General features: G+C 41.9%; 1 protein-coding gene and 1 pseudogene across 2 annotated transcripts in view; one reads left to right on the top strand and one right to left on the bottom strand.

The window, feature by feature from the left end:
* Window positions 1–27141, top strand: part of LOC112069083 (brain-enriched guanylate kinase-associated protein-like) — a 50604-nt gene that overhangs the window by 15457 nt on the left and 8006 nt on the right. Inside the window, exons 2-4 of one of the 2 annotated variants that reach the window (XM_024136369.2) lie at window positions 18044–18265; window positions 20775–20936; window positions 21297–21363. In XM_024136369.2, the coding sequence (XP_023992137.1) occupies window positions 18195–18265; window positions 20775–20936; window positions 21297–21363 (300 nt within the window). In that variant the 5' untranslated portion in view covers window positions 18044–18194. The remainder of the gene's footprint in view (window positions 1–18043; window positions 18266–20774; window positions 20937–21296; window positions 21364–27141) is intronic. The other variant, XM_024136370.2, reaches the window with a different exon arrangement.
* On the bottom strand, window positions 25392–26538 carry LOC139024034 (solute carrier family 22 member 13-like; annotated as a pseudogene).

Here is a 27141-nt window from a genome sequence, read left to right as displayed (position 1 = left end):
CAGAGCAGTAATAATCCAGGGCCGGTGCCCTGACAGAGCAGTAATAATCCAGGGCCGGTGCCCTGACAGAGCAGTAATAATCCAGGGCCGGTGCCAGAATGAATCAGTTGAACGGACATTTCTATATGTCGGCTCCGTTTTTTCCCCCTGTGTGCCTGTACAAGAGTTTTATAATGGGTGTCAAAATAAAGACAATTTCTACTTATCTGCACGCCAGTATTTCTATATGCGCATTTCCTTGGAACAATCTCATTTCAATAATAATGGTTAATCATAAAAAATATGAATTAAAATTATAAAAATCTAAATGTTAAAATTCAACTAATGCAAGAGCACCAGCCTTTGCTAAATGGACACATTGACAGCCTACACCGTGATTCATTGGCGGCTAAATAAATGAGGCATTGCACTCAGAGATAGCCTATAGGCCAATGCAGCAGTCGGCCTGTAACTTCCATCTTCAACTAAGTGAAATACATAAAGGACTAAAACAGACAAATAAAAACAGTAGAAAATATCCTGATGAAAATTCAGGTTCTTTCAATCAGATGAATCTCTTTAAACCGCCTGTCTGCCTCCCTTTTTATATGTCTTGACTTGAGCTATTGCTAGTGATGTGCAACATTGTATCAACTCAGCTGGTTGGTATGCTCCCTCAACGTTATCAGGACAGAGAAACCACCGGTGGCAATTTTAGCATGTAAATCTTGGTGGGGCAAACAAACAAAAAAAGTGGGCTGTATGCCAGCAAAGCCACTACACAACATCATGCTAAACAATACATGAATTGCACAATAACGGTGACAAACGGTGCCCACAAACTGTTAGGGCCTACATAAAGCTGTCCCAACAGCAGAGTCCCAACAGCAGTCCCAACACCTTACCACTACTAGGACGGACGTAGTAAATATAACTATTTGTTCAGCACTTTTGAAATTCAGAACATGGGCCGTTCTTACAGTGTTCTCCCTGTACACCAAGTCAGAACCGTAGGATAAATAAAGGGGACATATAAGCAGACAATGAAAGCTCTTAAAATATTAAATGATTACATTTCTCTAAAACAGGTTATAGGCTACATGTTCACCACCAAGTCAGAACAGTAGGCGAAATGAAGAGGTGAGAATTGACCAAATTATTAGGGTGAGGCACATGGGCTACTAACAGCTTACTACACAACATACACTTAGTATTACTTTTACTTAGCTACAGTATACATATCTCCCTGGCATTCTACATAATTTATGCAGTAGCATACAAGACATTTTTGGACTCACCTTGTTGTGTTGTGCTCACTTGAACAGTAAGGTGGTACGGTTGTCCTTCGTGGGCAAATTTTGCCATTAAACTTTGTCATCAAAGTCTGCCATTCTCTGGATTTATGGTGCTTTCAAGTCAACTGGGAACTCGGGGGGAAAAAAGTAGAATCATTATGACGTCAGTGATCTTCAGGTCATAGCTCTAGAAAGAGGCCCAAGTTCCAGATTTACAATTCCGAGTCGGATGAAAGTATTTTGCAGTCGTAGCTAATTTTTGTCTTGAACTCACTAAAGTCAGTGGTTTTTAGCACGGCACTAATCGTGATTCATTGACAGCATGGCCAACGTTGAATGTTTATCATTTTAAACTAGGAAAAGAGACCCTTAATCTTAGACTTGGTACCGCACAGCCACTGCACTGAAAAACAGGCTAATGCTTGCTTTGCAAAGCTTGCAGTTAGCCACTGATTCCTTCCAAACCACTCATTGTTGAACTTGCGATTTCCAACTTGTTGTGTAATGTTTATGTCCAATGGCTGATGAGCACCGATACGTTTTATCTGTAATTTCTCTTCATTATTTCTCTTCATATGACAAGGATTAAAAAGGATTTGCCAGTAGATTGTTGACTTGATTCATGATGATGACTGCTAGCTAAGATTTTGAAAGTATGATGTTGACATGATCAGTCCAATCGGAGCTACTGTAGATACAACATGATTTAAAGTCATTTTATCTGTGACCAATGAACTTGAGCCTTCTTGGATGGGCACTTCTAATGTAACTCTATGGCAGCACCCAAGGGGCTGGAATCTTTGAAGTCTACCCTTAGACTTGGCTATGACGTAGTGTCCCCATGAGTGACAGAACACTGAGCCAATCACGGTGCAACGCTTCGTATTTTCTGCAGGCTTGCCCCACCACCACAGAAAGCACTGAGCTAGGCTGAAACACCTGCATTTTAGATCTGCCTTTTTTTACATTGTTTGCAAGCTCATATGTCACACATATTAATGCCAAAATAACATGACAAATAGGCAAGACCCTTTTTAATTTAAAATTGTATTTATTTTTTCTAACATTTTTGCCACTGTATACCACACATGCTCATTGCTCACATGAAGCACGCCAAACAAAAGACAATGAAACAATTTACTAAACTCCTAAATTATGGTTATGAAATAAACCAAAACTTGTTTCTCAGATGTGTAGCAGGTTGTGAACTCTGCAAGCAATGTTTCCAGAATGATAAAGGTAAATGACTGTAATACTTGCGTTAACAGAAATTAATCTAACCAAATTACCGGGATTAGTGGTACATTTACTAGGCCTACTGGTTACATATGTCATGGGGAATTGATAAAAAAACAAAGAACAAACAATTCACATAATGAAACAACGAATGTGCAAAAATTGGTGGGAGACAGTGGAGCACATTCTGGAGAGCTGAGTTCATGCATTTTAGAGAGAGATGCCCATATCTTCCCCACACACCCCTCCCCTTCTTCTTGTCTCAACATTTTGAATTATACTCAAGACACATTATCTTCAAATATTTTAGATGCTTTTCACTGACCCGTCCAACTCAATAATCAGCTAGGCCTATTGCCACACGCGCTGCCCAAATTGCTGGCTTCCCAAATACTAGGTATTGGCCTACATGTATGCCCGTGTGATTTGAAACAATCCACAGCTATTTGTTTTAAGAAGCTAATGATCCTCTATGGCTAAGTCAAGCTCTCTGGTAACATATTTTGAATTATTTTATTTAGACAGGAGTAATTATATAATTTTTGAAAAATATCAATTGACTTTAGGGGAAGCCAACATCTGCGCCAACTTTCCTTTCCAATTCGCAAGTGACTGAAACGAGAGATCTGTATATAATGACGAGATGCTCATGTCCCCACTCAAACAATGCGAGTCGTTGTCCCAAAGGCGGGAATGCAGGCGACAAGCCTAGGTCTGCATATTATGCCCAAACAAACACATTGGGCTCATTCATGACAGATTTAGGCGAGAGTGAGCCCTCTCGCTTCGCCTCTTCCTCTTTGCCGAAACTAGCGAGCAAAACAGCGCCGCTCTCTCTTACTATAGCCCATGTATCTGATGCTGTCTGGCCAGAAAAAGTATGACATGCCATACACCTTTTGTCCAGACAGAATCAGATACATGGTCAACACATACGGAGACAGAGAGGTGCTGTTTCGCCTGTCCAGACAGCATCAGATACATGGTCTACACATACGGAGACAGAGAGGCGCTGTTTCACTGTTCCAGACAGCATCAGATACATGGTCAACACATACTGAGACAGAGAGGTGGCTGTTCACTGTCACGAACAGCATCAGATACATGGTCAAACATAGCGAGACAGAGAGGCGCTGTTTCACTGTCCAGACAGCATCAGATACATGGTCAACACATACTGAGAAAGAGAGGTGCTGTTTCACTGTCCAGACAGCATCAGATACATGGTCAACACATACTGAGACAGAGAGGTGCTGTTTCACTGTCCAGAACAGCATCAGAATACATGGTCTACACATACTGAGACAGAGAGGTGCTGTTTCAACTGTCCAGAAGCATCAGATACATGGTCAACACATACTGAGACAGAGAGGTGCTGTTTCACTGTCCAGACAGAATCAGATACATGGTCAACACATACTGAGACAGAGAGGTGCTGTTTCACTGTCCAGACAGCATCAGATACATGGTCAACACATACGGAGACAGAGAGGTGCTGTTTCACTGTCAGACAGCATCAGATACATGGTCAACACATACGGAGACAGAGAGGTGCTGTTTCACTGTCCAGACAGCATCAGATACATGGTCTACACATACGGAGACAGAGAGGTGCTGTTTCACTGTCCAGACAGCATCAGATACATGGTCTAACACATACTGAGACAGAGAGGTGCTGTTTCACTGTCCAGACAGCATCAGATACATGGCTACACATACGGAGGACAGAGAGGTGCTGTTTCACTGTCCAGACAGCATCAGATACATGGTCTACACATACTGAGACAGAGAGGTGCTGTTTCACTGTCCAGACAGCATCAGATAACATGGTCTACACATACTGAGACAGAGAGGTGCTGTTTCGCTGTCCAGACAGCATCAGATACATGGTCTACACATACTGAGACAGAGAGGTGCTGTTTCACTGTCCAGACAGCATCAGATACATGGTCTACACATACTGAGACAGAGAGGTGCTGTTTCCTGTCCAACAGCATCAGATACATGGTCTACACATACGGAGACAGAGAGGTGCTGTTTCGCTGTCCAGACAGCATCAGATACATGTTCAACACATACTGAGACAGAGAGGCGCTGTTTCACTGTCCAGACAGCATCAGATACATGGCCTACACATACGGAGACAGAGAGGTGCTGTTTCACTGTCCAGACAGCATCAGATACCTGGTCTACACATACGGAGAAAGAGAGGCGCTGTTTCGCTGTCCAGACAGATTCAGATACATGGTCTACACATACTGAGACAGAGAGGTGCTGTTTCACTGTCCAGACAGCATCAGATACATGGTCAACACATACGGAGACAGAGAGGTGCTGTTTCGCTGTCCAGACAGCATCAGATACATGTTCAACACATACGGAGACAGAGAGGTGCTGTTTCGCTGTCCAGACAGCATCAGATACATGGTCAACACTAACGGAGACAGAGAGGTGCTGTTTCACTGTCCAGACAGCATCAGATACATGGTCAACAAATAGGAGACAGAGAGGTGCTGTTTTCCTGTCCAGACAGCATCAGATACATGGTCTAACACATACTGAGACAGAGAGGTGCTGTTTCACTGTCCAGACAGCATCAGATACATGGTCTACACATACTGAGACAGAGAGGTGCTGTTTCACTGTCCAGACAGCATCAGATACATGGTCTACACATATGAGACAGAGAGGTGCTGTTTCACTGTCAGACAGCATCAGATACATGGTCTACACATACTGGAGACAGAGAGGCGCTGTTTCGCTGTCCAGACAGCATCAGATACATGGTCTACACATACTGAGACAGAGAGGTGCTGTTTCACTGTCCAGACAGCATCAGATACATGGTCAACACATACGGAGACAGAGAGGTGCTGTTTCACTGTCCAGACAGCATCAGATACATGGTCACACATACTGAGCCAGAGAGGTGCTGTTTCACTGTCCAGACAGCATCAGATACATGGTCTACACATACTGAGACGAGAGGTGCTGTTTCACTGTCCAGACAGCATCAGATACATGGTCAACACATACGGAGACAGAGAGGGCTGTTTCACTGTCCAGACAGCATCAGATACATGTTCAACACATACTGAGACAGAGAGGTGCTGTTTCACTGTCCAGACAGCATCAGATACATGGTCTACACATACTGAGACAGAGAGGTGCTGTTTCACTGTCCAGACAGCATCAGATACATGGTCTACACATACTGAGACAGAGAGGCGCTGTTTCACTGTCCTGACAGCATCAGATACATGGTCAACACATACGGAGACAGAGAGGCGCTGTTTCGCTGTCCAGACAGCATCAGATACATGGTCAAACACATACTGAGACAGAGAGGTGCTGTTTCACTGTCCAGACAGCATCAGATACATGTTCAACACATACTGAGACAGAGAGGTGCTGTTTCACTGTCCAGACAGCATCAGATACATGGTCAACACATACTGAGACAGAGAGGTGCTGTTTCGCTGTCCAGACAGCATCAGATACATGGTCTACACATACGGAGCAGAGAGGTGCTGTTTCACTGTCCAGACAGCATCAGATACATGGTCAACACATACGGAGACAGAGAGGCGCTGTTTCACTGTCCAGACAGCATCAGATACATGGTCAACACATACTGAGACAGAGAGGTGCTGTTTCACTGTCCAGACAGCATCAGATACATGGTCAACACATACGGAGACAGAGAGTGCTGTTTCCTGTCCAGACAGCATCAGATACATGGTCTACACATACGGAGACAGAGAGGTGCTGTTTCGCTGTCCAGACAGCATCAGATACATGGTCTACACATACTGAGACAGAGAGGTGCTGTTTCACTGTCCAGACAGCATCAGATACATGGTCAACACATACGGAGACAGAGAGGTGCTGTTTCACTGTCCAGACAGCATCAGATACATGGTCTACACATACGGAGACAGAGAGGTGCTGTTTCGCTGTCCAGACAGCATCAGATACATGGTCTACACATACGGAGCCAGAGAGGATGCTGTTTCACTGTCCAGACAGCATCAGATACATGTCAACACATACGGAGACAGAGAGGTGCTGTTTCACTGTCCAGACAGCATCAGATACATGGTCTACACATACTGAGACAGAGAGGTGCTGTTTCACTGTCCGACAGCATCAGATACATGGTCTAAACATACGGAGACAGAGAGGCGCTGTTTCCTGTCCAGACAGCATCAGATACAATGGTCAACACATACTGAGACAGAGAGGTGCTGTTTCACTGTCCAGACAGCATCAGATACATGTTCAACACATACTGAGACAGAGAGGTGCTGTTTCACTGTCCAGACAGCATCAGATACATGGTCAACACATACTGAGACAGAGAGGTGCTGTTTCCTGTCCAGACAGCATCAGATACATGGTCAACACATACGGAGACAGAGAGGTGCTGTTTCACTGTCCAGACAGCATCAGATCATGGTCAACACATACGGAGACAGAGAGGCGCTGTTTCCACTGTCCAGACAGCATCAGATACATGGTCACACATACTGAGACAGAGAGGTGCTGTTTACTCTGTCCAGACAGCATCAGATACATGGTCAACACCATACGGACAGAGAGGTGCTGTTCGCTGTCCAGACAGCATCAGATACATGGTCTACCTACACGGAGACAGAGAGGTGCTGTTTCGACTGTCCAGACAGCATCAGATACATGGTCTACACATACTGAGACAGAGAGGTGCTGTTTCACTGTCCAGCAGCATCAGATACATGGTCAACACATACGGAGACAGAGAGGTGCTGTTTCAGCTGTCCAGACAGCATCAGATACATGGTCTACACATACGGAGACAGAGAGGTGCTGTCGCTGTCCAGACAGCATCAGATACATGGTCTACACATACTGAGACAGAAGAGGTGCTGTTTCACTGTCCAGACAGCAATCAGATACATGGTCAACACTAGGAGCAGAGAGGTGCTGTTTCGCTGTCAGACAGCATCAGATACATGGTTACACATACTGAGACAGAGAGGTGCTGTTTCACTGTCCAGACAGCATCAGATACATGGTCTACACATACTGAGACAGAGAGGTGCTGTTTCACTGTCCAGACAGCATCAGATACATGGTCTACACATACTGAGACAGAGAGGTGCTGTTTCACTGTCCAGACAGCATCAGATACATGGCTACACATACTGAGACAGAGAGGTGCTGTTTCACTGTCCAGACAGCATCAGATACATTGGTCAACACATACGGAGACAGAGAGCGCTGTTTCACTGTCCAGACAGCATCAGATACATGGTCAACACATACTGAGACAGAGAGGTGCTGTTTCACTGTCCAGACAGCATCAGACTACATGGTCAACACATACGGAGACAGAGAGGCGCTGTTTCACTGTCCAGACAGCATCAGATACATGGTCTTACACATACTGAGACAGAGAGGTGCTGTTTCACTGTCCAGACAGCATCAGATACATGGTCAACACATACGGAGACAGAGAGGCGCTGTTTCACTGTCCAGACAGCATCAGATACATGGTTCAACACATACTGAGACAGAGAGGTGCTGTTTCACTGTCCAGACAGCATCAGATACTATGGTCAACACATACGGAGACAGAGAGGCGCTGTTTCACTGTCCAGACAGCATCAAGATACATGGTCAACACATACGGAGACAGAGAGGTGCTGTTTCACTGTCCAGACAGCATCAGATACATGGTCAACACATACGGGGAAAAGAGAGGTGCTGTTTATCTCACTTGGATTCTTTATCTGAGATTGATGCGTCTTTCAGTCAGTGCGTGTCTCGGTCAAATAAATTGTCATTATTTCAATATTTTATTTGGACGGGCAAGGAGGTACAGTAGGGCAGCCCATAACACCTGCCCGGTTATAATCTCAATAGGGAAGACATAGCCTATATAGACTAGAACAGCCTTTTCTTAGTAATGGAAATCGATTCTATCATAGTCCATGTGGGTTTTAATGACATTATGAAGGGCAGCTCTGAAAAGTTGAAACTGGATTTTAAAGAGTTGATTGACTCTCTGATAGACACTAATAAAAGACCGATCATATCTGGCCCTTCAATCGCGGCATTGAACTCTTTAGCAGGATTCTTTCTCTTCACAACTGGCCATGTATTTATTGCAGCTCAATAGCTGTAACTTTTGTTGACAATGTCGGTACCTTTTGGAAACGAAACACGTTTTATAAGGAGGATGGGATCCACACAAATCATTTGGGTTCCTGGATCCTTTCACAGCATTATAAGGCTGTGTTGAAACAATGACTTATCAAATACCCAAGCCCAGCTCAGTTAATCCCTACCCTTGTGCCGCTGAGTCATCATAATGCTTTAGCAAATGTACATTATACCAGGGGTGTCAGTAGACACAATGTAAGTAACCTAATGTATGTCCCTCTAACTGCCCTAAATGCCTCTACTGATCCTACAGCTATTGTATGCAGTAATAATGTGCCTATGAACCAGATTTATACTGTTAGCACTAAGCCGGTGTGCACTAGGAGGAAGTCCACTGTGAGCAGCTCACCCTGCACTAACATAAAGAACATGAGCACATCTACTGCTGATAKGCTTCCCAGTGAAGCAATGAAAGCAAGTAAGCATCCCAGAAGAAAAGCGCTCAAAATAGCCCACGTTAATATATGTAGCTTAAGAAACAAGGTTCATGAAATCAATAATTTGCTAGTAACAGATCACATTCACATTCTGACTATCTCTGAAACTCACTTAGATACTACCTTTGATGATACAGTGGTAGCAGTACAAGGTTATAACATTTATTGAATATATTCAGAACCACATTCCTGTAAAGATTAGAGAGGATCTCATGTCAAATACTGTTAAAGTAATATGGCTACAGGTTCATCTGAGAAGCTGCTACAGACCACCAAGTGCTAACAGCCAGTATCTGGATAACATGTGTGAAATGCTTGATAATGTATGTGATATCAACAGAGGTATATTTTCTGGGTGATTTAAATATTGACTGGCTTTCATCAAGCTGCACACTCAAGAAATATCTTCAAACTGTAACCAGTGCCTGCAACCTGCTTCAGGTTATCAGTCAACCTACCAGGGTATTTAAAAACAGCACAGGAATTAAATCATCAACATGTATCGATCACATCTTTACTAATGCTGCATAAATGTGCTTGAAAGCAGTATCGAAATCCATTGGATGTAGTGATCACAATATAGTAGCCATATATAGGAAAACCAAAGTTCCAAAGGCTGGGCCTAATATAGTGTATAAAAGGTCATACAATACGTTCTGTAGTGATTCCTATGTTGTTGATGTAAAGAATATTTGCTGGTCTGTGGTGTGTAATGAGGAGCAAACAGACACTGCACTTGACACATTTATGAAATTGCTTATTCCAGTTGCTAATAAGCATGCACCCATTAAGAAAATGACTGTAAAAACTGTTAAATCTCTGTTGATTGATGAGGAATTGAAAAGTTGTATGGTTGAGAGGGATGAGGCAAAAGGAATGGAAAATAAGTCTGGCTGCACAACCGATTGGCAAACTTATTGCAAATTGAGAAATCATGTGACTAAACTGAATAAAAAGAAGAAACTACACTATGAAACAAAGATAAATGACAAAGAATGATAGTAAAAAGCTTTGGAGCACCTTAAATTAAATTCTGTGAAAAAAGGAAAACTCAACTCCATCATTCATTGAATCAGATGGCTCATTCATCACAAAACCAACTGATATTGCCAACTACTTTAATAKTTTTTTCAAGATTAGCAAACTTAGGCATGACATGCCAGCAACAAATGATGATGCTACACATCCAAAGTATAACTGACCAAGCATTGCAATTTTAAATTCCGTAAAGTTAGTGTGGAAGAGGTGAAAAAATAATTGTTGTCTATCAACAATGAGAAGCCACCGGGTCTGACAACTTGGATGGAAAATTACTGAGGATAATAGCAGACGATACTGCCACTCCTACTTGCCACATCTTCAATGTAAACCTACCAAAAAGTATGTGCCCTCAGGCCTGGAGGGAAGCAAAATTCATTCCGCTACCTAAGGATTGTAAAGCCCCCTTTACTGGCTCAAATAGCCAACCAATCAGCCTGTTACCAACCCTTAGTAAACTTTTGGAAAAATGTGTGTTTGACCAGATACAATGCTTTTTTACAGTAAACAAATTGACAACACCATGCTTATAGGGAAGGACAGTCAACAAGCACAGCCCTTACACAAATGACTGATGATTGGCTGAGAGAAATTGATGATAAAAATATTGTGGGGACTGTTTTGTTAGACTACAGTGCGGCCTTTGACAATATTGATCATAGTCTGCTGCTGGCAAAACGTATGTATTATGGCTTTACACCCCCCGGCTATATTGTGGATAAAGAGTTACCTGTCTAACAGAACACAGAGAGTGTTCTTTAATGGAAGCCTCTCCAACATAATCCAGGTAGAATCAGGAATTCCCCAAGGCAGCTGTTCAGGCCCTTTACTTTTTTTCTATCTTTACTAATGAATTGCCACTGGCGTTGAGGAAAGCCAGAGTGTCTATGTATATGGATGACTCAACACTATACAGTGGGGAGAACAAGTATTTGATACACTGACGATTTTGCAGGTTTTCCTACTTACAAAGCATGTAGAGGTCTATCATTTTTATCATAGGTACACTTCAACGGTGAGAGACGGAATCTAAAACAAAAATCCAGAAAATCACATTGTATGATTTTTAAGTAATTAATTTGCATTTTATTGCATGACATAAGTATTTGATACATCAGAAAAGCAGAACTTAATATTTGGCACAGAAACCTTTGTTTGCAATTACAGAGATCATACGTTTCCTGTAGTTCTTGACCAGGTTTGCACACACTGCAGCAGGGATTTTGGCCCACTCCTCCATACAGACCTTCTCCAGATCCTGGAGGTCTGTAATTTTTATCATAGGTACACTTCAACTGTGATAGACTCCAGAAAATCCAGAAAATCACATTGTATGATTTTTAAGTAATTAATTTGCATTTTATTGCATGACATAAGTATTTGATCACCTACCAACCAGTAAGAATTCCGGCTCTCACAGACCTGTTCGTTTTTCTTTAAGAAGCCCTCCTGTTCTCCACTCATTACCTGTATTAACTGCACCTGTTTGAACTCATTACCTGTATAAAAGACACCTGTCCACACACTCAATCAAACAGACTCCAACCTCTACCACAATAGGCCAAGACCCAGAGAGCTGTGTTAAGGACATCAGGGGATAAATTGTGAGACCTGCACAAGGCTGGGATGGGCTACAGGACAATAGGCAAGCAGCTTGTGAGAAGCAACAACGTGTTGGCGCAATTATTAGAAATGGAAGAAGTTCAGATGATGGTCAATCACCTCGGTCTGGGGCTCCATGCAAGATCTCACCTCGTGGGCATCAATGATCATGAGGAAGGTGAGGGATCAGCCCAGAACTACACGGCAGACCTGGTCAATGAAGAGAGCTGGACCACAGTCTCAAAGAAAACCATTAGTAACACACTACGCTGTCATGGATTAAAATCCTACACGGCACGCAAGGTCCCCTGCTCAAGCCAGCGTATGTCCAGCCCGTCTGAAGTTTGCCAATGACCATCTGGATGATCCAGAGGAGGAATGGGAGCAGGTCATGTGGTCTGATGAGACAAAAATAGAGCTTTTTGGTCTAAACTCCACTCGCCGTGTTTGGAGAAGAAGAAGGATGAGTACAACCCAAAGAACACCCATCCCAACCGTGAAGCATGGAGGTGGAAACATCATTCTTTGGGGATGCTTTTCTGCAAAGGTGACAGGACGACTGCACCGTATTGAGGGAGGATGGATGGGGCCATGTATCGCGAGATCTTGGCCAACAACCTCCTTCCCTCAGTAAGAGCATTGAAGATGGGTCGTGGCTGGGTCTTCCAGCATGACAACGACCCGAAACACACAGCCAGGCAACTAAGGAGTGGCTCCGTAGAAGCATCTCAAGGTCCTGGAGTGGCCTAGCCAGTCTCCAGACCTAAACCCAATAGAAATCTTTGGAGGAGCTGAAAGCCGTATTGCCCAGCGACAGCCCAAAACTGAAGGATCTGGAGAAGTCTGTATGGAGGATGGGCCAAAATCCCTGCTGCAGTGTGTGCAAACCTGGTCAAGAACTACAGGAAACGTATGATCTCTGTAATTGCAAACAAAGGTGTCTGTTACCAAATATTAAGTTCTGCTTTTCTGATGTATCAAATACTTATGTCATGCAATAAAATGCAAATTAATTACTTAAAATCATACAATGTGATTTTCTGGATTTTTGTTTTAGATTCCGTCTCTCACCGTTGAAGTGTACCTATGATAAAAATGATAGACCTCTACATGCTTTGTAAGTAGGAAAACCTGCAAAATCGGCAGTGTATCAAATACCTGTTCTCCCCACTGTACATGTCAGCTACTACAGTACAGCGACTGAACTGACTGCAACACTTAACAAAGAGTTGCAGTTAGTTTCAGAGTGGGTGGCAAGGAATAAGTTAGTCCTAAATATTTCTAAAACTAAAAGCATTGTATTTGGGACAAATCATTCACTAAACCCTAAACCTCAACTAAAACTTGTAATTAATAATGTGGAAATTGAGCAGGTTAAGGTGACTAAACTGCTTGGAGTTACCCTGGATTGTAAACTGTCATGGTCAAACATATTGATACAACAGTAGCTAAGATGGAGAGCAGTATGTCCATGATAAGGCGCTGCTCTACCTTCTTGACAGCACTGTCAACAAGGCAGGTCCTACAGGCCCTAGTTTTGTTGTACCTGGACTACTATTCAGTCATGTGGTCAGGTGCAACAAAAAGGACTTAGGAAAATTGCAGTTGGTTCAGAACAGGGCAGCATGGCTGGCCCTTGGATGAACACAGAAAGCTAATATTAATAATATGCATGTCAATCTCTCCTGGCTCAAAGTGGAGGAGAGATTGACTTCATCACTGCTTGTATTTATGAGAGGTATTGACATGTTGAATGCACCGAGCTGTCTGTCTGAACTACTGGCACACAGCTCGGACATCCATGCATACCCCACAAGACATGTCCCCAGAGGTCTCTTCACAGTCCCCAAGTCCAGAACAGACTATGGAAGGCACACAGTACAAAATAGAGCCATGAGTACATGGAACTCTATTCCACATCAAGTAACTGATGCAAGCAGTAAAATTAGATTTAAAAAACAGATAAAAATACACCTTCTGGAACAGTGGGGACTGTGAAGCAACACAAACATAGGCACAGACACATGCACACGATAACATACGCACTATACACACATGTACACATGGATTTTGTACTGTATATACGTGGTAGTGGTGGAGTAGGGGCCTGAGGGCACGGTCTGTGAATGTATTGTAATGTTTTTAAAATTGTATAAACTGCCTTAATGTATCCCCAGCTAATGGGGATACACAATAAATACAAATACAAATGAATGAGTCAAATGAGTCAAAATGCAGGAGATCAAGTGCACCTATAATGTATTCTGTGATATCAATGAATTGATCAATAGCCTGTAGGGACTAGTGCATGGGCTATTTACATTGACTGGATATAAATATTGTTTCATGCATTTGCTTATTTTCATATATAATAAGAGAGGCGTGATTTTCTGCATGTAGTCCTTCCCTTTGTTATAAATAACATAGAGTTCCCTTATATTTCAAAACTCGAGTCTCAAGCTAAGCTGTATGATGAAGCTGGCAATATGTCAGTTGTTATAGTCTATTACTTGCAAGGCACATTGGCGCATAAATTGAAATATAAATATATATATTTTATCACTGGACTGATGTTCATGTCTGAGCTGAAGGAGGGAGGCGAAGTGGAGGAGGGAGGGGGTCGAAGTAGAGGGGGTCGAAGTAGAGGGGATCGAAGTAGAGGGGATCGAAGTAGAGGGGATCGAAGTGGAGAAGCAGATTTCATGATTTCTAAAAGTGTTGAATAAAAACAGTGTTGTAGTGCTGATCGTTGTCTCTGAATGTCCTGAAACAGTTTTTTAAGGCCCTCCATTAGATTAATGCAATCAGTGACTGATATAAAGGGTCACTGGAGGCCCTTCATGGCGAAATCACTGATATCAAATAACTTGGCAAATGCTCCAACATCCTCTTCAATACTCGGTCTCTTTGTTCAGACATTTTACTTGTTTTTTCTAACCAAGTTGGCTAGTGAGTCTTAGCTAGCTAGCTAACGGTGAATAGCCTACATGGTGTAGCCTAGTCTACACAGCAATAGCTACTGTTTACTGCACATGGTATAAGTGCGAAGTGACTTGCATAAACCCACCCATTACTTTAAAATTGAGAAGCCATTTTTAAAAATATATAATCAATTCAAATTCATTACATAGGCCTAAATTAAATATATTTTATGTACAGCACTAGATGTTATGTAAGATGTCCTTGAGTGTCTTGAAAGGCATCTGCCAAATGAAATATATTATTATTATTGTCAATATACACTCAGTGGTCAGTTTATTAGGTACACCACATCGTTTACGAAAGTGGTTTGCTCCGAAAGACAGTAAGCCTCATGGCTTGCTCTATAAGCCAACAGACAGGCATGGAGGCATTCAGTTACTGTTTGATTGAATGTTATAATTGGAAAAACGATTGACTTATTAAGCAACTTTGAGCATGGTATGATCATCAGCGCCTGTCACGCTCGTTCCAGTATTTCAGAAATGGCCGGATTCCTGGGCTTTTCACGTACGACAGTGTCTAGTGTTTACCGAGAATGTTTGCGACGAACAAAAAACATCCAGTCAGCGGTAGTCCTGTGGGAGAAAACAGCTCGTTGATAAGAGGTCAAAGGAGAATGGCAAGAATTGAGCAAGCTAACAGGCGGGCCACAAACAGGCAAATAACGCTGCAGTACAACAGTACAACGTTGGTTCTTGTCACGGATGGGCTATTTCAACAGACAACCACACCAGGTTCCACTCCTATCAGCTACAAACAAGAAGAAGCAGCTCCAGTGGGCATGAGATCACCAACACTGGACAATTGAGGAGTCGGACAAATCCCGGTTCCTGCTGCGTCAGGATTTGGCATAAGCAGCATGAGTCCATGGCCCCATCCTGCCTGGTGTCAATGGTAGAGGTTGGTGGTGTAATGGTGTGGGGAATGTTTTCCTGGCACATGTTAGGTCCCCTGATACCAATTGAGAAATGTTTCCATGCCCTGAAAAATTCTGTCTGTTCTGGGGGCAAAGGGGGGTCCGACCTGGTACTAGATAGGTGGACCTAATAAACTTGCCACTGAGTGTATATCCCTTTCGTTTACCCACCCCCTCCCTACTGCTTGCTTTGAATTCCATGTGATGGTGTATGCATGTTTAGGCCAGTGCTTGAKTTGACTTGGACTGAAATACAGGTGAAGTCGGAGGTTTACATACACTTAGGCTGGAGTCATTAATAAAACTCGTTTTTCAACCACTCCACAAATGTCTTGTTAACAAACTATAGTTTTGGCAAGTCGGTTAGGACATCTACTTTGTGCATGACACAAGTCATTTTCCAAACAATTGTTTACAGACAGATTATTTAACTTATAATTCACTGTATCACAATTCCAGTGGGTCAGAAGTTTACATACATTGAGTTGACTGTGCCTTTAAACAGCTTGGAAAATTCCAGAAAATTATGTCATGGCTTTAGAAGCTTCTGATAGGCTAATTGACATCAGTTGAGTCAATTGGAGGTGTACTTGTGGATGTATTTCAAGGCCTACCTTCAAACTGTGTGCCTCTTTGCGTGACATCATGGGAAAATCAAAAGAAATCAGCCAAGACCACAGAGAAAAGTCTGGTTCATCTTTGGGAGCAATTTCCAAACGCCTGAAGGTACCACATTCATCAGTACAAACAATAGTACGCAGTATAAACACCATGGGACCGCGCAGCCGTCATACCGCTCAGGAAGGAGACGCATTCTGTCTCCTAGAGATGAACGTACTTTGGTGCAAAAAGTACAGAACAACAGCAAATTACCTTGTGAAGATGCTGGAGGAAACAGGTACAAAAGTATCTTTATCCACAGTAAAACGAGTCCTATATTGACATAACCTGAAAGGCCGCTCAGCAAGGAAGAAGCAACTGCTCCAAAACCGCCATAAAATAGCCAGACTACAGATTGCAACTGCACATGGAGACAAAGATCGTACTTTTTGGAGAAATGTCCTCTGGTCTGATGAAACAAAAATAGAACTGTTTGGCCATAATGGCCATCATTATGTTTGATGGAAAAAGGGGGAGGCTTGCAAGCCGAAGAATACCATCCCAACCGTGAAGCACGGGGGTGGCAGCATCATGTTGTGCGGGTGCTTTGCTGCAGGAGGGACTGGTGCACAAAATAGATGGCATCATGAGGAAGGAAAATTATGTGGATATATTGAAGCAACATCTCAAGACATCAGTCAGGAAGTTAAAGCTTGGTCGCAAATGGGTCTTCCAAATGGACAATGACCCCAAGCATACTTCCAAAGTTGTGGCAAAATGGCTTAAAGTCAAAGTATTGGAGTGGCCATCACAAAGCCCTGACCTCAATCCCATAGAACATTTGTGTGCAGAACTGAAAAAGCATGTGCGAGCAAGGAGGCCTACAAACCTGACTCAGTTACACCAGCTCTGTCAAGTGGAATGGGCCAAAATTTATTGTGGGAAGGTTGTGGAAGGCCACCCGAAACGTTTGACCCAAGTTAAACAATTTAAAGGCAATGCTACCAAATACTAATTGAGTGTATGTAAACTTCTGATGTGATGAATGTGATGAAAGAAATAAAAGCTGAAATAAATAATTATCTTTACTATTATTCTGACATTTCACATTCTTAAAATAAAGTGGTGATCCTAACTGACCTAAGACAGGGAATTTTTACTTGGATTAAATGTCAGGATATGTGAAAAACTGAGTTTAAATGTATTAGGCTAAGGTGTATGTAAACTTCAGACTTCAACTGTAGGTGCCGATACTCATTTCGGTGCCGAGACTGTTTAAATTTAGGTGCAGGAATTCCGCAATACTTTTGAGCTAATATTCTATAAGAGGTTCAGGAACTCAAGCAGAAGAAAATTGTAGGTGCCGTTACTCAGTTCCGGAGAGCTGCTGGCCAAGTCAAGTACTGTAGTGTGTTAAGGTAAAAATACAAATAATCTCCTGTTTGAAACACTGACAAGGAGAGAATTAAAAAAATATATATATACTGTGTATATATATATATATATATATATATATATATATATATATATATATATATATATATATATGTATTTTTTTGTCGCTCAATCTGATTACGTGGGCCTGGTTCCCCAGTGGGTGGGCCTGGTTCCCCAGTGGGTGGGCCTGGCTCCCCAGTGGGTGGGCCTGGCTCCCCAGTGGGTGGGCCAGCGCCCACCCAAACCCACACGTGCCTATACCCCTGGTTTGAATGTTTTTTAATGGCTGCCGAACTGTCTCTTTGCTCTGTTGACAGGACCAACACAGGTAGACAACTCCCTCAGACAACTCACTCAACAGGTCAAACTTAACCAACCTGACCTATGACCTCTGCCCAGAAAAATAGACGCACTCCCACTAACCATTTGAAACACAAAATCACATGAGAGGGAGAGAACACAGCAGACATGAAAAAGATATATATCGGCAAAACGGCCCTAAAAGTCTCCCGAAATGGCAGTAAACATCAGAAAAAGAGGTAAGAGAGAATAATTCAGAAGCTATTCATCCCTCCATCTCTCCATCTGCCCACTGGGTTCATTTCACCCTCCCCATCTTTGTCAAGTGGTCGTGAACAACTGGAACGTCCGTCCTCCTAACGGAATCATTATCCCGCCTCATTGTTTTCTCACCGCCGACCGCCATCTAAATGAAAACACTCATTACCGTGTGACTCAGCTGCCGTTTCCAGAGGTCACTAATGTGTGATTCCCATTGGGAGATTGACTTCATAAACTCATTCTATTGTCATGTAACAAACACCTGTGGTGAGCCATGCATCTTGTTGTTAGTACCTGGCAAGGGGGTTGTTATACAGTAGCATGAAAAGCATTCAAACAGTGCCCCCCCAAAAACATTTTACTAACCATTGGTTACAGAATGGGATGATATTCAAATATTTGGATATTGTTATTCCATTTAGTCATAAACGTGTTAGGTGTGAAACTTAGAGCAAGTAGGAAGGTAAACTGGAGATGAGGAATACTAAACAGACGAGGGATTAACAGTATTATCCCTCCACTTACTGTACCTTCTTTAATTTATTTTTTATCTCAGAAGCAATAGCTTAGTTTCCAGTCATATGTTAAGAGCACGTTCTGCTTGCCTTAATGGGAATCTGAAACGTCGTTGCATGTGTATCATGGCCTTTGGTGGTTGTGTTTTGTCTGTGTTCTGTAGGAGTGTGTGTGTTTGCAATGTGGATTGGAGCATTTGCGTGTATGTGTTTGCGTCATTCTGGTGAATTCATGTAATTTGCACAGTCATTGTATTCAGTTTAATTCAAGATATTATCTCCATGATTAAAACCCCCCAAAACATTGAAATGATAATTGGATTGCCCTTTTAATTAAGGGACGTCACCTTTAAAAGGAAACATCTTCATTTTCATCCTCTTACGTTTCTCTTGCATTTTGCTACACCCGCAATAACATCAGCTAAATATGTGTATGTGACAATACCTTTGATTAGATTTGGCCTGTACTCGCAACCCCTTCCTCCTTCTATGATCTTGTTAAGGAGATAGAGGGATGAGAGCACAGTGGCCACATATCTCACCGCTCTCTCCTTCTCTTCCATTTCTCTCTCTCTCTCTCTCCCTCTCACTCACGCTCTCTCTCGCTCTCTCCCTCGCTCTCTGTTATTGGTGATCTCCCAGCAGATAGAGTCATTACCATACTTCCTCCATCTGTCCATCAATACAGGCCCATTAGCCTGCCATGGAAACTCAAACCCATCAAAGGGGAGAGGGATACATTTATTTTACTTCTCACACCTACTTGTTATTAGATTGGGTCTCAGGTTGTGCCGGGGCTTTATAAATAGTCCACATTGTGCTGTCTCGTTGAATTACACATGGGAGATCACTATTCAGTGAATTGCACATGGGAGATCACTATTTAGTGAATTACACATGGGAGATCACTATTCAGTGATTGCACATGGAGTCACTATTCAGTGAATATGCACATGGGATATTATATCAGTAAATTACACATGGGAGATCATATTCGCTGAATTACAACATGGGAGATCACTATTTTGTGAATTACACATGGGAGATCACTATTCAGTGAATTGCACATGGGAGCTCACTATTCAGTGAATTACACATGGGAGATCACTATTCATGAATTACACATGGGAGATCACTATATCAGTGAATTTATACAACATGGGAGATCACTATTCTTCAGTGATTACACATGGGAGATTCACTATTCGGTGAATTACACATGGGAGATCACTATTCGGTGAATTACACATGGGAGATCACTATTCGCTGAATTACATGAGACATGGGAGATCACTATTCGGCTGATTACACATGGGAGATCACTATTCGCTGAATTACACATGGGAGATCACTATTCGCTGAATTACACATGGGAGATCACTATTCGCTGAATTACACATGGGGGATCACTATTCAGTGAATCCAAGCCGTCTAAATCTTTTCCTGTGATTGATTACAGATCATAGAGCCATATTTCAAAGTAGGTTACGTCCCAAAAGGCACCGTCCCAAAAGGCACCCTATTCTCTATAGGGCACTGCTTTTGACCGGAGCCTTCTGGCTAAAAGTAGTGCACTATATAGGGAATAGGGTGCCATTTGTGACAAAGCCTTAGTTTAAAGTGATCCTGTAAGTCACTGTAACCACTCTAGCTGATTATGGTGGTGGTTTTCTGTGCTATGCGTCAATGTTGTAAAGTATTAGGTACTAGAGCTGAATGTTATTGGAAGCTAAAGGCAGACTGAACTTTATATTCTTTAAGTGCATATAGAATATATGATTTGGGAATTCAAAACGTTTCCATCACCACTGTATGATGCGTATTGTTCATGGGTCATCACACAAGACTCCCATTACATCTTATTTATACTCAATGTAACATATAAAATATATGCATATAATATAACATGAAGTTACCCCAGTAATATGTCTCTCACTATGTCTGATGCCTGGTGTGTTTTTGTCCCTCACAGCTCTTTGCAGGAACAGAAAGAGGACCTCCGGAAGCGTCTGTCCTACACCACCCACAAACTGGAGCTGCTAGAGAGCGAGTTTGACTCCACCCGACAGTACCTGGAGACAGAGCTACGCCGTGCCCAGGAGGAACTCGACAAGTTCACCGACAAACTACGCAGGTATTCCTAACCACACTTTTTTTTTTTATCACATTCTATTGATTTTGTTGTGTTTTTCTGTCTGGAAATATATCAGACTGGATAAATATACCAGACTGGTTACCTATCAAGGTAAAGCCCTAAAACTAACACAGGATACCTATCAAGGTAAAGCCCTAAAACTAACACTGGATACCTATCAAGGTAAAGCCCTAAAACTAACACAGGATACCTACCAAGGTAAAGCCCTAAAACTAACACAGGAATGCATTATCATGACGGACACATAGCATAGACATCATTAATCCAAAGGGTGCAGAATGTGTTCAATTATTAATAGTGTGAGTTGGTAAGCCAGTGTCATTGTGTGTCTCCTGGTAGAATACAAAGCAGCTACTCAGCACTGCAGAGGATCAACCAGGACCTGGAGGATAAGATCCATAGAAATGTAAGTGAAGTGTGCGTGTGTGTGCGCGCATGCGCATGTATGTGCTTGTGTTTGAGTGTGCGAAAACGTTCATGCATGTTTGTGTACACCTGTAGGTGAGTGTGTCAAGGCATAAATGTGTGCATATTTGTGTGTGCGTGTTGTGTGTGTGCACGCGCATATGTGCCCATACGTGCATGCATGTTTGTGTACACCTGTAGTTGTGTGTGCATGCACACGCGTCTAAGCGAGCAGTGGTCTTTACTCTTTAGAAAAGGCAATGAAAAGCACTGAGCAATGGATTTGAATATGAATACACTAGCTGTTGGTACCACTGACGTTAATTGCAGCCTATTTCAATAGCCTGTCCTCCTTCCTTTGGCAGTTGGATAGCAAGCCCATTGTTCTGAGCTAGCCTTGCGACTTACATCTTTTGTCAGATGGCAAAAGGAAGGATACAATTAACCATCCTGCCATTCCAGCATTGTACGATCATCATGTGTCTTCTTCCTCGTTCTCTGAATAGACAGCTGAATATCTCCCTCTCTGAATCTGTTAAGGAAAAGATAATCATGATCACAAAGAGTTGGAACTTTAAGATGTTGCAGGTTGATAGCGAGGAGGAGTGGAGCGGGTCTTTGTTTCATGGAACGTAGAGGGACTGAATAATTTATCAAAACGCATACGTCTTTTTTTATTGGATGTTAAGCTGTGAATCCTTATCAGTTACATATCTATTCAGCCCAGATGCTCCCTCTTTAGGGGTTACCACGGTGATGATGTAGTTATCCTGTGCTCAGTAGATAATTGACTAACTTTTTTTACACTTCACAAACCCCTGATCTGAGTTTATTGCAGTTCGATGGGGGAAAAAACGTAAACATAGTCTTTCTCTTTCTCTTTAAAAAAAATATTTAATAAAAATGTCAAACAAAATATAACCTACAATAAACAGACGCACACAAATTCCAACAAACATCAATGACATCACAGCTGCACAAAACCACATGTTGCCACAGCATCCATACCCATCCCATTTGTCTCACTCCAACTTTTACTCTCATTCTTCATACCTTGGGCATTTCCAGTGTATGTAACACTCTATGCCATTATGCCCTCAAATTGCACTATTCTATTTCTCTATGTAACCAACACTTTTTCAATATTTAAATAATAATGCATTTGATTTATCTACTGTCTTAACGATGGAGTTTAAAAGTTTTTTCAAAATGATTGACGAGAAAAGTATAGTTCTACCCATTGGGTATCTCACTGCCCGTTCATATGCCATGTTTTGAAATATGCAGATAGACCGATTAAAAGTAATCTTAAATTGTAAAACTTTGGACAGCCAACTTTCTAACTCTGCCCATAACTGTTGGACTTCATAGCACTCCCAGAAGGAATGAATTATTGAGTCATTGTTCATTTTCCACTTAAGACATGATTGCCGTTCTGCTGTAGGATTTGTGAATTTTGTATCTTGTACAATACATGACTATATAATCTCCCTCCATCTTGTGCCAATGTCAGTTATTTCTGATATTTAAGTCTTGGTTCCAATAGTTTATATTTTCAGTTGGATAGGCTCTCTGCAAGGATTTGTATATCTTTCCTATCATATTAGTATCCTTTTCCAACTCAAATAGGATTTCCTCAACATTGCTCTGATGTCCAAAATAAAATAAAAAAGCTATGTTTTCCAATCTCGAGGTGAAATATTTTTTTACTATTGTAAGTGCCTATTAAGTGCCAAATAAAGTAACAGGGTTGACCATAACAGGGTTAACCGTAACAGGGTTGACGATTTCATCCTAAATCAGCCACGAATCCCCTTGTGACAGGAGGAATGGAAGTGTGTTGTGTGCAACAGGGAGGGACAATTGAATGCAAGCTTCACATTTGTATTTTTTATTGTTACAAACATTTCAAGCCTGTCTATCTATGGGTAACAGGGTTGACGTGTTATTCTCCACCCACTCAGTTTTCTACCACAAAACAGAAAGTGGCCAAAAAGTGTAAAACCTGCTCACCTCCCTTTACACTATGACTTGACTACTAGATGTTCAATGTTTCTTTTGAAAAACATATTTAAAAAGGATTATTTCACCATATTAAAACAAGAGTTCGGGTTCACATAACAGCATTCTTTGGCTTGTAAAATCCAATATTTGTGGACAATTTCTACTTAATATATCAAAGGGAAGCAAAGGTACTCATTTTGCGGAATGACCAAACAAAACATTTACATACCTTTTATGCACTTACTTCAATAAACACTTTGCGGCCTCCGGTAAAAAATAGGTCAACTATGTTTCTGGGATAAGAATAAAACATTTTATTTTATTTTGGGCAAAAGTAAAGCATGCTTGAAGTTATTGCACTCTTAATCCTTCTGTTGTGTTCGTTTCATGTTGATTAATTCTGTATACCTGGTCCAAAATGACCGCCCCATTATAGCTGATTATAAATCCATAATAATACATATATTATCACCTAATGTTGTGTTAGATATTTTTTATCAACATAAATTCTTGTGAACATTACAAGTTTTGAACTTCTATTTGCTATTTATGGCCTGTAGGCCTCATTGACCTGAGCTCATACAACTAGMWTTTGAGTTTTTAAAAAAGCAGAATGTTTATTTTGACTATAACAAATACTCAGATTAAACATATTGTGCTATTTATCACAGCCTACTTTGTGTCAAAGTTTAACAAGGACTCTCTCCTCCTCACCAGTGTCATGATCAAAGATGTGAACAAGAGTCTCACATACAGTATATCGTTTGGTCATTGTGCTGCCACAGAATGAATTGTGAGCAAGGCCTCAAAAAAGCTTTATATACCAGAGCTGCGAGAAAAGTTACATTTATTATTGAAAGAATGTTGCGATTGTTCGTGAGAATGACAAAAGGTGTGGTTCCCGTGGGGGAAAGATTCTATTGGGGAAAGGTTCCCGTTGGGGTTGCCATGGAAGCCAAGAATAGGGAGTGAGTGTGTGAGTGTGTGCTCAAACACACATGCATGTGGGGGTCTGGGAGAGGAAGTGTATCCATCTGATGAATGGGCATGTGCCTGAACTCAATTTTATACACTAATTGTAGTCTCACCCATTCATTTCTAATGACTGGTCATTTTTGACAGGGAACAAAACATGTGTACTATTGTTAAATAAAACACCCAAAATGTAATGAAAATCATCAAAATTGATGTTGTGTGTTCAGATACCCTGTGTGGACAAGTCATGGAACCTTATATGACAATCAGATTAAATTAACTACATTTTTCAGAGAGATAACTTGTAAAAAGGTTCAATTCAACCGGAACACAGCAGGAGGGTTAAAAAAAGGGTTTCGAAAGCGTTCTCCGGCTGTACCCATACCACCCTTTTTGGTTACAGTTAGAACCCTCTGTGGAATGGTTCTACATTGAACCCAAAGGGGTTCTACCTGGATTCAAAATGGTTCTACCTGGAACCTTTTAGGTATGTCGCTCAACAGAACAATATTTAGGCTACAATGTGAGATGGTTCCACAAAAAAAAAGGTATTGTTTGTTATACAAGATTAGACCGGAACGTTCCAGGGAAAAACATGAAAAACAAAAACAATCCACAGTACAATTTGGTTAATCTTCCACCATTACTATCATCCACTTTCATATTCAGATTCCTGCCTTCATGATGTTCACATTCCTCTTTCCTTCGGCCTCATCTGTAGAGAGGTAGTTCTGTTCTCAGGTCTCAGGAAGCAGGAAGACCAGAGCCCCATCAGTCAATGACAGGCTGCTGAACACTGCTGTAGGGATGCACCAGTGGTACATGGCCAATAGATAGAGCACTGAACATCAGCTGTACCAGAAAGATGTCCAAGCCACATTTACCAACATTTAGAGAGAGGCAGAAGTAGCCAAAGATTAATGCAACCATGCAAATGATAAAATAAGAAAATCTTTTCTTAGCACAGGTGAAGCAAATAGAACCTTTATGCCTTATTTATGTATTTTCCTCACCTCAGTCACTCCAGTAGAGTATCTGTATTTTCCTCACCTCAGTCACCTCCAGTAGAGTATCTGTATTTTCCTCACCTCAGTCACTCCAGTAGAGTATCTGTATTTTCCTCACCTCAGTCACCTCKAGTAGAGTATCTGTATTTTCCTCACCTCAGTCACTCCAGTAGAGTATCTGTATTTTCCTCACCTCAGTCACTCCAGTAGAGTATCTGTATTTTCCTCACCTCAGTCACTCCAGTAGAGTATCTGTATTTTCCTCACCTCAGTCACTCCAGTAGAGTATCTGGAACTCTGCGTTTGTTGTTCGCTACAACTCTAAGAATCAACTCGTTAGCTTCTTTGGTTTTCCCCCGACCAAGTTACCACCTTGCTGACTCCGGAATAAACCATATGTAAATGAGAAACAGTGCCTGTGGTGCCACCATCACATATTGGGTAATTCTTCAGTCCCAGATGAGGCACACCAAACTAGCCAGGACACATTGTCCAACACCAGCAAACATCTAGTTTATACAGGAGGCAAAGGATCGCCTGGTCATTCCAACCCATTTAGTGGCTAATACAGTGCTGTTGATTCAATATCCTCCTAGGGCAGCCGCTAGTATAAACTGGGATACCAGGTATACGTACAGGTTTGCAGACAGGCCTGTTGTCGTCACAGTAAACATTTGCATGAGAACCACAGGTAGCTGAGTTGCTTGTCTATGACCGTACCATTCAGCAGGGGGTACAAACAAGAGGGAACCAAAAACAATACCAGCCATGAACAAAGTTTGTGCGACTCCAACTAAATGATCTTTCCCACACACCAGATCAAAACTAGTGTCTATGGTGGTTTCATACAATATCTTATCGTAGACCCATCCCTTCTGAAACTCAAGGGTCTGAATCTATTCTCCATGATGGTGTTAATGTCCCAGTCCACTGGGTTAAACATCAGATACCTACTGAAGGCTCCATGCTGCTGCCGGGGCATGGTCAGATTCAGCTGTTCCTCACTGCTCAGATTGCCACCAGCTCTAAGGATCCAGTCAGTGTTACAGTGGCACCCAGAGTCTGTCTGGACAAAAATAAAACTAGTGAATAGGACTGGGAATATGAGGTTTGACAGACATAGTCCAAACAGTATAAGCTAACAATCCAAAGTCTCCAACGTTAATCAGGATCTCGCCAAATTCAACCATCTTGATACCAGGCAGTGCCAGAGATTCCTAGCAAGTGGCAAGAAAATTCTGCTTCAGTCAGAAGCACCAGACAGTTCATTTGGCTCAAAATAGAAGCAACTTCTGTAGATGATGCAATTTAATGTCTAACAACTGGACAATCTTCAACTGGTATGTGGATCATTCATTTTTGGGGGAACAGCTGCACACAATGCCAAGTTAAGGCAAGGGCTGTCTTGGTGGACTTAGTAGAGTCTTGTTTTATAAAACATTTTATGAGGTACAATCCGTCTTGGTGAAGCCTGTAGCTGTAATTTCTGATAAGTTAACTTGGTGAAGCTTGTTGCTGTAATTTCTGATACGTTGACTTGGTGAAGCCTGTAGCTGTAATTTCTGATACGTTGACTTGGCTGGAGAGAAAGGAGACTCAAAGCCACAGAGCTTTGTGGTACAGGTAGTCATATGAGATAGTCATGTGAGGTAGTCATGTGAGAATACAATGGCTAATAGCACCAGAGGCTAATAGCACCAGAGGCTAATAGCACCAGAGGCTAATAGCACCAGAGACTAATAGCACCAGAGACTAAACAGGATGGTATAATTGCCCTGGTGGCAAACATCAAC

This window comes from Salvelinus sp. IW2-2015, unplaced genomic scaffold (genome assembly GCF_002910315.2).
Source record: "Salvelinus sp. IW2-2015 unplaced genomic scaffold, ASM291031v2 Un_scaffold904, whole genome shotgun sequence".
Lineage (NCBI taxonomy): Eukaryota > Metazoa > Chordata > Actinopteri > Salmoniformes > Salmonidae > Salvelinus > Salvelinus sp. IW2-2015.
The sequence above is the reverse complement of the archived record's forward strand: the minus strand, read 5'-3'. Positions and strand labels throughout refer to the sequence as shown.